The sequence below is a fragment of the Pundamilia nyererei genome, unplaced genomic scaffold (assembly GCF_000239375.1).
Source record: "Pundamilia nyererei isolate P.nyererei 1_Seehausen unplaced genomic scaffold, PunNye1.0 scaffold00091, whole genome shotgun sequence".
Lineage (NCBI taxonomy): Eukaryota > Metazoa > Chordata > Actinopteri > Cichliformes > Cichlidae > Pundamilia > Pundamilia nyererei.
In genome coordinates this window covers 2,492,032-2,503,549 of record NW_005187492.1, presented here as the reverse complement: position 1 = coordinate 2,503,549, position 11,518 = coordinate 2,492,032, and the positions used below count along the sequence as shown (strand labels likewise).

Below are 11,518 nucleotides of genomic sequence, written 5' to 3'. Positions count from 1 at the left end.
ATGCAGATCTCTAATTCCACTTATTATAGACTCTTTCGTCTAATGACAAGTGTCACTCATGCAGTAATAAAGGTCTGCAGCTCAGGATTTTATCAGCATATTATTATTACTACATTTAGGAAGCAAATTAACTGACACCTGATTTAAAGATCTCGTTGGGGAAAAGGTTTATTAGTCTTCATAATTAATAAGCAAGAATCCCATGCAGTATTTCAAAATGTCCTTGAGAATCTCTTAAAACCCAAAGTGACATCTGCATCATCTTTTATGGTGGCCAATCAGCAATCCAGAACCTGAATATTTCCAGTTAACTATCAACAAAATGGCTTTGTAGGCCTCGTGTTTCTTACATCATTGAGACATGAGTTTAAAAGAGTTACTTTACTTGCACATTAATGCATGCTGTTTAATGCTCACCTGGTTAACGGTTTATAAATCTGTTGCAGCATGTGCGGACATCGTGTAATTACCAATCCTGATCTACATTTCTACACCGCCACAAAGTATGCTGTAACCGCCCTGACAGAGGGCCTGCGGCAGGCGCTGCGTGCAGAAAACAGTCATATCCGAGCCACAGTAAGGCTTTAAAAACACTGTAGGCAGCTCCAAAAGTCACTTTAAAACCAACATTACTGTGATGAGACCCTCACACACAGTATCCACTCTTTTTTGCAGTGTATTTCTCCCGGTTTGGTGGAGACAGAATTTTTGTCACGGTTCTACAAAAACAATCCTAATAAAGCAGCTGGTGCATACTCTGCATACAAGGTAAAATAATTATTCCTACACCTGATGTACTGTTGATGTGGTAACTCAAATAATAAGTCATTAATCACGTTTCACTTCTCTGACAGTCTCTGGAAGTAACAGATGTTGCCAATGCTGTTACGTACGTGCTCAGTGCCCCTCCTCATGTTCAGGTGATTTTTCTCTTATTTTTATGCCTTACTCTTTTTCTGTATAAATATCATTTTATATTAAAACACTGTTCTCCCTTCAGATCGGAGATGTTCGGATGCAAGGTACGGAGCAGGTTTAGAGTTGAACCACATGACCTCCCTGAAATTATGCACTTCTTCACTACATTTATGGGAATGATGATTTATGATCTGTTCACAAAACAGTTTTGTTTTTGATGTTTGTACTGAAATTTTCTACTAATATATAAAATAAAATGAGAGAAAACTGGCTGGCTTATTTTCCTGAAGGAAATCTCATTTAAAGAGCAGTGCATGGTGGAAAACATACAATTTTATACAAAGTATAAAAATAGAAACTCACAGTGCGACAGTATCAGGCTGTGGATAGCGATGGTAATGGGACACTCGAATTCAGAAACACTTGATTCCACCCCTTTGTGTTTTGACCACTAGGGGTCATAAAAGGTGCAGGTTAATATTTATTGCTAGAAGATTCGCTCAGAGAATCTGTCAGATTAAAATAAACTAGATGAAATTAATGCTGAGAATGCTCTCTTGGTCTCTGAGTATGTAAGTTTATAAAAAAATAAAGGACAAACTACCAGACAAAAGATATTTGGCCTGTGTGTTAAAATGTCAACATGGATGTAGGATTAAGCTTTACTGAATAACACAGCGTGGAAGATTTTCTGATGAAAGGCAAGCCTGCTTTAATCTAAATCTGTACTTCAGTCCATGGAGAGCTGCCAGAAGGACTCTCAGTCCAGAGGAAAGCATAGGTTAGCTAAGGACTCCCGCCTCAGTCCACCACCTTTCTCATGTCAGTGTATATATATTCAGTTACACTGGACATACATTTGTATGTATATGCAGCTGCAGGTCCTTGCACCTAAACACAAAGTGTAAGTCAGGAAGTTGTCCCACTGTTTGGCACTTCACTCTGCTGTGCATGAAGGGACTGTCAGCAAGTCAATACAGAGAAACACAAAACAAAGAGACCCAAAATGACCACATGGAGACTTAACACAATAAGCAGACACAAAGCAACTATAGAGGCGTATTACCAAAAAGATACACAGAACAATGCAGAGTAACCACAAATGAATACAATGTCTGTATCAGAGTGCCAGCTTCTTTGAGAAATAGGCCGGCGTTCTTCTTCCATCAGCAATGTGAGCCAGGTCATTTTCTGTCAATCCTCCACATGTGTGAACACAGTGGATTATTGGCTTCTTCAGCCAAACAAATCCACAGAACACGATGTTCTTTCATTATCATGTCTTCCCCCAAACCATACATTGTTCGTTTGATTTTCTGCTTGACCGCCTCCCTGGCTATTCAAAGCCATCGCCACAATAGTAACCAGAGGTCAACACATGACCCGCGCTGTGGGCAGCAAATCTTTCTTTTTTCGGTCTTTTCATTGTACAATTACAGCTTTACGGTGAGGTTCAGTTCTTTGTTTGCATGCAAGGACAGTGCATGTATTGTTCTGGTTCACTTTCACTGCTCTGTGACTGTACACTAGCTGCATGATATCAAACAGCAAGAAGATTTAATCGGTGAGTTTATTTTAAATGGGGTTGTAGTGTTAAAAGTTAAAAGACAAAATATGAAAAACAGCAAATATTGAAAAAGGAGATCTGAGGGATGTACTAACAGTGAAGACAAGGTTATCTCTCAGTTTGTGTATTTAATGTGTGACTGTTTTATTCGTTATATGTTTTTTTCAAACATGTAAATATAACTAAAATATGAAAGAAAAAAGAAAATCATAAAAAACATCAAGTTTTCATGAATATCTTTATTTCTACGCAATGTTTATGCTCGAAATTTTTAATAATTTTGGAGGCCTACATGGAGGAAATTATCCAAGAATTCGCAAGACTGCAACAAAACAAAACAAAGATCTTTTCTGTCACAAAATGTGAGCTTTCTTCTGTGAGACCCTGCTGCACATGTTACCCACAACCCTTGAAATATATATTTGACCCCTTGGGAAAGTCTGAAAGAACTGCAAAGTGTCTAGTATCAAGAAGAGCTTATGGAGTCGGTTGCATTTACTAATCAGAAATATTCGTGAGGGTACATTTTTATGTATAATGCCAACGTCTTTAAAATATATATTTTTTAATGATGTGAAAATTTTACTATACAAAAAAAATTAGCCTTCAGTGGTATTTTTTTAATCTGTACGTGCAAGTAACAACCTGTAATGCATTTTGAAATACGAACATAAACCCAAAAAACTCATAAACTTGATGAACTGGAAAATTCCTGCTACTTTTTCTTCCCCCGCTGTGAGAAATGGCTTTATCACACATCCAACTGTGTTAGTCGCTCTGCCCATTTCAACTGTGGACTGCATCTGAAAGCTCCTTTGAATATTTGGATGGCTTCCAAAAAGTCCTGGGAACTTGAGCTGTAGCATAAAAATCTGCACTTTTACATCACTCCCACTGTTTGCAAGATATGTAGATGTCCATATTGTTTGTGAATATTCTTCTTCTAAGAGCACATTTTAAATGATTGAGTGATTGAGGGCTAATTTGGAAATATGTTGCATGTCCAGAACCATCCAGATAAAGTCCTCTTATGCAAGCATGTGACGGTCAGCTGATCTGTAGGATTTGCCTCTACAACCCTCAATGGTAAGAGGTGAAAATAATGAGGTTCTAATCAGTGTTGAGAATGTGACCCTGCCTTCAACCACACATGGGGAGGCAGCTTGACCAAAGTCCTCAGTCACCTTGGAGAAAAGAGCATGCATGTATATATTAAGCTTCTTCTTGACAGATTTTTTTGCAGTATGGAAAGAAAAGCAGGGATTTTTCTGCACTGAGGAATTTTTCACCCCATCTCCCTGACAACATACAACTATCAAATGTTCAGCTAACAGGAAAATGCACGTTTCTGTCGAAACCTACTCCCAGTTCAGTATGCTAACCATACATGGTTCAGCCACCCCTTAAAGAAGCGGTCCAGGACCCCAGGGCCATGAACAGGATGGGCGATAGTATAATACTTGAGTTGTTTGGTACCGGGCCGCGAGAGTTCAAGCTCGGGTGTGAAATTCATGGTTTTCAGGGTTTTTATCGGGTTTTTAGCGTTACTTTTTTAAAATAGTTATCGTTAACTCGGTTTCCCTGGGTGTTTTCCCATGTGTTATGAATAAATCTTCTTTTTTTTGTACCCATACTGGTTTTATTTTGTTGTATTTATCCGTGACACCTTAAAGGCCGTGAAAATATTGTCCGACATAAACCGATCCATGGTGCAAAAACGGTTGGGGACCACTGCCTTAAAGGCTATTTCTGACCCAGAAGAAACTCAGGAGAGTCAGGTTAAGAAGGTCAACCTTAAGCCTTTCAGCTTTCTCCTTCTGATTAAATGTCTCCAGCTGAGATAAGATGTGCATGCAAAATTACAAAATGAAGATTATATTATTTTATTAGCTAGATAAGAATAGCTCTTGGTATGTTATTCAAATTTATATCATTTTTACAAAGTTTGAAAAATTGTTTTTATGCCATGTGGAGCATTCACATTGCTTTGTTTCTTTGGGAGTTAGAGCTGCAGTTTTCTACCATTCTCCTAAGGTTAAATGAGATGGCATGGCTAGCAGCCTGTTAGCTTGTTAGCTTAGTATCGCCTGGTGTTGTCCAAGGGCAGTACGGTCGACCTCCACCTCTTCGTGGTTCGGTATCTGCAGAATCACCTACTCCCAGATTTTTCTGTGGAACGAATAAAATTATTTGTGGAAAATTTGCCTATTCACTGATTTTTTGGAAAGCATAGAAAGCATATCTAAAGTAATTATTTTCATTAGGGTGATAGTATATTTGGTGTTTGAGCTATTAAAATAACCAGTTATAAACGTTTTAGATGGGATTTCAAGTATTTGCAGATCTCAGCTATTTGCAGGTGGTTGTGGTCCCTAACCCCCACAAATATCGGGGGTCGACTGTAATCCATTAGTTTTGTACAGTCAGTGGTAATCATATCCTCTGAGCAGCTAAACTAAATCTCACCAAATAGCACATCAGATTTGAATAAATTTAATCCGTGCGTATTATATTCTAAGTTGTGGTTTTAAGCTAACATTCACTGGTGCTAGCTTCTCATTAAAGTTGGTAGCTTCTGTTACATCTTTGCTAATTTTGCTGTCAGACATACATACATTTACACTGGTAGATGCTTGTATTAAACACTACTTTTATCCCTTTTTGATATCACAGTGTAGAGTGTATATTCCAAATATACTCATTTTAGGGGCAAAGCGTTAACTGTAAGCACAAAGGACAGGGGGATGCCAGACAGAACAAAGTTGCTTTAGAGCCTTTTCATACTGTCCCGAAGACCAGTTGGCAACTGCTTGGCAACCACTAATTGCTAGGGAGATGTACTGTTGTATTCCCTGACAGGATGGAAAGTGGCTGCTGGAAGATGCTTTTGCTAGAAAACATTTTGAATTTTTATTTTATGTTAAAATAGAATACTGTTATTTAATATTTTATTTATTGAATAAATAAAGTGAAACACTGCCACACATTCATAACCAACCAATAATTTTATTATTGACATGCAGGATAAATTATTGCAAAACTTGATTCTCATATTACAATTAAATATGATTATGTCAATTATGTTCCAGCAATTAAAGCCAGAAAACAGTGTACTGTGATATGTAAATATTCTAACTGTAAAGCATGTCTGGTCATCAGGAGCTAATCTAAGCAATTAAAGCTGTGTTTGTGTGTTTCTCCATCTATCCTGCTGTGCCTGAAAAACACGGCTCATTGTTGTTGGTTAGACAGTCTCATTTTCCTTTTCTTCTTCCTGGTGAATTGTGCTTTAGCTCTCTCAATAGATAACTGAAGTGGACTCATGTCAGGTGGTGCTAAGGTGGTAGCAAAGGGGTTTTTAGATCTAAGCCCTGCTGTAGTGGCAGCTTTGGATGGCATGCTTAAAAATGTGACTGGTTCAGTTTGTTTAGCATCAGAAAATGCATCACTGAGAGCTGCAGCTTTCTTTCTTGGTTTTCTCTGCTGTCTGGCTGCTTGCCGCTGCTGTTTTGTGTCGACAGTGGGCGCAGCTGTGGCAAAAAGCCTCCATTCACTCTGAGTTTGTGTTTCTTCTTCTGCAGCAGTGGTTTCATGGTTGTTGAGAGGAACACGAGTGAGAATAGGGAGCACATTTTCAAACTTGTGAGAACGTGGGATTTCCAATGAAGAAGGCACACTGGCTTTCCTCTTGTTGTTTCTCAGCCCTCTTTCTTTTGACCGTTGCCTTTTCAAAATACTAAAGGAAGTGTTCAAAGCTGTAACTTTGACCCTTCCTGTGTAAACATCCAGCCTGTGGGAAAGCTGGTAGTCTGCGGTGGGGATCGACGGTGTGGTGTGAACCCCAGTGAGAGGGATCACTTTCAGATTGTCCAGAGAGGAATTTTGCAGGGCAACAGGAACAATGGGGGAAGCAGAGCTGCCTTTCCTCCTTTTCTTTCTCCCCTCTGTGTCTGTTTTGTCCTTTGACCTGTTCCTTTTGACTTTGGAGATAACAATGGGGGCATTGGCGATGCGGACAACAGGTCGCTTTTCAGTGTTGCTCCCAAAGTTTTGTTGCTCAGGCTGCGCTGGTGGGGTTATGGTAATGATGGTGGGGACAAGGCTTAAGTTTTCTGTTTTGTTTGCTACAAGATCTTTGGGAGAAGAAAGAAGAGTTGTTTCTTTGCTCTTCTTTCTCTTCTCCTTTCTTTGCCTTCTTGTTTTAGCTTTATGTGGAACAGTAGTGCTTATTGAGGGAGTGACTTCTTCTGTCAGCACAGCAGTGATCGACCCTGCTGGCCTCTTCTGGACTGTTGCAGGTGATGTAATGGAAACTGTCTCCTTATCCAAGGCTGGTTCATCTTTCATGACTTCATTAGGGGGTTCGTCTTTTCCTCTGAGCTCAAATTCGCTCTCATCGACTCTTTTTGTGCTCCTGCTCGACTGATCATATCTTTGTGACTCATTGATGAAGTTACTCAGAGGCTTGACTTCTGCTCTGCTGCCAGAGGGTGAAACAGCAGCCCCTTCCTCTGCTTTCACACCTGCCTCTGTTTTCACTTTTCTCTTCCTCCCATTTCCTTTTCCTTTTTTCTTTTTGTTGGTTTTCTTTTTCTTCCCTGTGTTCTTCCTCTTCTTCTTCTCTGAACTTTGCTCCTCTACCTTATCAGAGTTGGTACTGGAGCTTTGCGACGTGGAGACAGTAGCGAGAACCTTGAGGAAATCCTCGGCGGCGGTGACAACGTTTCTGAGCGACGGCTCCTCGGGACCCAACATCGTAGACTGAGTTGCACTCTCCAGTTTCTCTTCTTCATTGCTTTTCTTAGAACCTTTTGACTTGGGAGGAGCTACTGTCAGCTCATCAATGATGTCAATGCCTCCAAAGTCATATGGCACCGCCTCTCTCATCACAGCAACGGGGAGCTTCTTGTATCGTTTGCACCTATGAGAGAGAAAACAGAGAGGGGAGGCAATGTGTCACGTATTACAAAAGTAAAATGGCTCAGTATGTTTAAAATCTACTTAAAGGTTTACACGAATACTTACAGACCATACCAGTGCCGCTCTACACACTGCTCTTCATAAGCAAACTCAAAGCAAGGGACACCGATGACATTAAAAAATGCCTGACCAACAACTCGGGAAGATGTATCGTTGACTTTCCTCAAACAGTCTTTCAACCTGCAGAGAGAGTAAAGGGATGATTTGAGTTCTCTATAAGAGAACTACAACTGACTAAATGACAAGCCAGTACTATATATTGTTAATACAGCAATGTATCTACTGGGCTGGCTTTACTATCTAAAATTAGCCAGGAAGGTTTTAGTTTAAGAGACCATAATGCCTTAAACTAACAGTCAATAGAGTAATATTAACATCTGGCAACATAATTTATCAGCTATTCTACATACAGACCTGCCAAACATTTAATGTGTTAACTGCTCCTTATTAAGTTGCACTCTCCAGTTTTTCTTCTTTATTGCTGAAATGAAGAAGAGCATCACTGAAATAAAGCTTTTACTCACGCATTATCGCAGTCACAGTGACAGATGGAGTGCCACTTGAAATTGGTGTAACCGTAGTTTGAGGAGAAGGCGTGGATCACATGAGGGCAGTGGTCGTGAATACGACAGCAGTTGTCAGTGCCTGCAAACTCTCCTGTAAAAGAGAGGTCAGCGTCATTATATATTTCAGGTATTGCACTCGGGAGTCAGACAGCTTGAATAAAAACTTTTCAACCTACCCAGCTGGTCATAGCTATCAGCCATGTTCCCGGCTCCGCACCACAGGGTCCCCGGATAAGTAAAGCCTCTCTTGGATCTCTTCAGAACCTGCACCTGCACAGTCGAATCCTCCTTTTCCACCCTCTTCTTAAACTTCCTGCACATCAGCTTGGCTTCATCCATGCGCGCAAAACTCGCCTCCACCTGCCGCCCGCCACTCCGTCTCTTCAGCACCAACCTGCACTCGTGCATGAAAGATTTCACCTGCATCTGTTCCACTATCACGGAGCAGTTCAATAGTTTCCCGGCTGGACTGACTACTGAGCCCACCACCTCGGCTCCGTCTGACACCTGGTAGAGGAAATTCTCCCCCACCGTGGACATTTTTGCGCACACGGTGCCGTTGAGCGTGGAGAACATTTCTTTGCCCTCCTTTTCTGCATCCAAAGCGCCACTCAGGAGGTCGCCATTGACGACGTTTGTGTCCAGATAAGACAAAAATACGAAGAAGACCGACCACATGATGCGGCGAGTGGCACTTTCAGCACCACGCGTAACGGAGACAGCTCCTCGCGATTTCCCGGCGCTCTCGAGCAGCCCACCCAGTTTTAAGGCGAACCTAAAGTGGTACGATTATTGCTACGATGAATGACTGGGAGGAGTCAGCAGGATTAACCTCTGTAGCCCTGGCAGAGTAGCTCTATCTGTTAGACACAGTGAACAGGTATCACCCCACCCTGCGCCCCCCACCACCTTAATCATCTCACTTAACCCACGGAGGGTTAATTAGTGGGTGTGCGGCGCGTAAACCTGCACCTCTAGCTGCAGAGAAAGAGATGACCGCAAGTAACCTCCCACCCCTCCCCGCTCAGCACCACCCTAGAAGGCTGAGATATAGGACTTTGGGAAAATGCATGGAGGCGGTTCTAGCTCACGCCCGCTTCCCATGGTAACAGGCATGGGGTGACTGTGCCGACCAAGCACACTGGACATTATTCAAATACCACAAAACAAGCGCTGATTTGGTGATGACCTAAATTACAGTGTAGGGACAAAACTCATTTACGCAGGAATGTGGAAAAAGGTTCCCTCTGTCGCACGCATTCTGCACCGGGTGACTGAAGGGCCCCAGAGTCTGACGGCCGACACAGAAAAGAAAAAAACTCATTGAAATAATGGAGGTATCAGATGACTGCTTGGCTTCCAGTTATCCCAAGAAGCTGACACGAGTTGCCAATCATTCAAATGAACCCAAATGTAGAGCTTCAAGAAGCTTTTGTATTTTTTTTCTCTAGTAATGAAGAACTACAAAAACAAAACAAAAATTAAAAATTACATTCCCCCAAGAGCAGATTATCAAAGAAGTACATGTGTACTGTAGCACAGTCTGGATTCACTATAATAATGTAAGATGCCAGTTTTCCTTAAAAAATAAACCCACTATTTTCCATCCCAGCTCCATGTTTCTGTTCCTTGATCTTACTATAGCTTTGCATGATTGAACATCCAAAATAATCCTTATTATCTTAATCCAAGGAGTTGCCCCTCAAGCCAAACACCATCTTAGAAGAACAATCTTAGCTTATATCAAACCATTACTGACATTAAGGGTATCTCTTCTCCTTCTCCATCATACAGAGCCAAGATCTGAAACAAATAGTCTGAAACTGTGTTTAGAGCAGTCTGAAAGCTGAGCCTTTGGCTGATTGGGGTTACCTGTGCATATGCTGTCCTCTAAGTGATAAACACAAGCCCCTTCACATGACTAGTAGAGTAATTCATGCCTCTATTACCCCTCGATTAGACTGCTGTCACTTTGTTGACTCTGATCAGCTGTTATTTTTTCCCCTGCAGGCTGTGCAAAATGCTGAAGCTGCAGGAAAGATACATCATGATCAAATCACACCTGTGCAGCTCCTGGCTTCCAGTCCATTTCTGTCCAATTGTATTACTTATTTTTAAGAGTTTCAATGTTCAGAAATCACATGACTTAACTGAACTTTTACAGCCTTGTATTCCTACCAGCACCATGAGGTCTAAGAATCAAATCAGATTGTTCTAACTCATTACGTGAAGCTTTAGCCATATTTAATGTGAGCCTCAGTCATTATAACAGGATAAAGTATGTGTGACAGGAAAGCAATGAATAACATAATTAGAGTTACTTTTAAATTTTGGACAAAAGAGGAAATGGGTATTTTTCCCTGATATTTCCACTTTAATACAGTATTCAATTTTTTGTGGTTCAAGAATTTAGTCATATATCTTACAATCCTTCACACAATATGATATAGTATATTTGACAGGTGAGTAAAAACTTTCATTTGACTAATAATATATCAGTAGTTGCACTGCTTATTCACATTATGTGATCACCTCAATATGGGAACAAATTTCATATGTGAAATTATTGTTTATTCATGTCTGATATCAACAAAAACCCTCCTAATATTTTCCCAAACTAAGAGAATGATGCACAGCATATTTCTACAAGTGAGTTTTCCTCACGGGGAGGGAAAAATGTTTGGCAGGGCAAGTTTCTAATCAGCCCAGTGTTATATCACATGGCTGGTCTTACTCTGAGCTCTAGAGGTGGAGATCCAGCCCACTCAAAGCACTGAAATCGGATTTCTGGAAGGTGGAGAGAAGTGATGTAAAATCACCAGAGGCAACATTCGACCAAGTGTTGAGTGGGGCGGGGGTGTTCTCATGAATTAATGTTGTCGCTGCAGGAGGGGTTTGGGAAAAATAAAGAGCCTAATAGTCCCGCTGTTCACTGTGCGTTCATGTGGAGTCAAGTAACAAGGCAGAGTGAAACAGAAAAGGTGAGTCTGGATGAAACATATTGATAAGTTACACTCCACTTACTGACAGCCACAGACAGATCATCTGCAGACCAGCAGTGTCTCCCGAAGATAAGAATAAGTGCAGTTACACCAATGTTAGAATATACTGTATATTTATATATAGTAGTGATAAACAGGAAATAGAAATGACAAAACAAAGCTCATGTTGTTTTCTAAATCAAGGAGATGAGCCCAAACAATCCCATCAGTAACCACTCTTGAAGGTAATAAAATAGAGTTGGTTCACACCTATAAATATCTGGGAATCTTAATTGATGACTCGCTTACCTTCAAACCACATGTAGAGAATCTTGTGAAAAACCTGAAGTTAAAACTGAGATTTTATTTTCAAAATAAGTTGTGTTTCTCTTTTAATACAAAGAAGTGGCTTGTTGCTGCAAAATTCTTGCCTGTGCTGGATTATGATGATATTCTATATATGAATGCTTCTGCTCAATGTCTTCAAATGGTTGATTCTGTGTATC

The 11,518-nt window shown here is 40.6% G+C and overlaps 1 protein-coding gene across 1 annotated transcript in view; it reads left to right on the top strand.

Moving 5' to 3' along the window:
* LOC102201726 (dehydrogenase/reductase SDR family member 11-like) overlaps positions 1–1,164 on the top strand; it is a 26,048-nt gene extending 24,884 nt beyond the window's left edge. The window contains exons 4-7 of the mRNA XM_005739410.2: positions 447–576; positions 676–768; positions 855–920; positions 1,001–1,164. Coding sequence (XP_005739467.1) covers positions 447–576; positions 676–768; positions 855–920; positions 1,001–1,039 — 328 coding nt within the window. The 3' untranslated portion in view covers positions 1,040–1,164. The remainder of the gene's footprint in view (positions 1–446; positions 577–675; positions 769–854; positions 921–1,000) is intronic.
* The last annotated feature ends 10,354 nt before the right edge of the window (positions 1,165–11,518 follow it).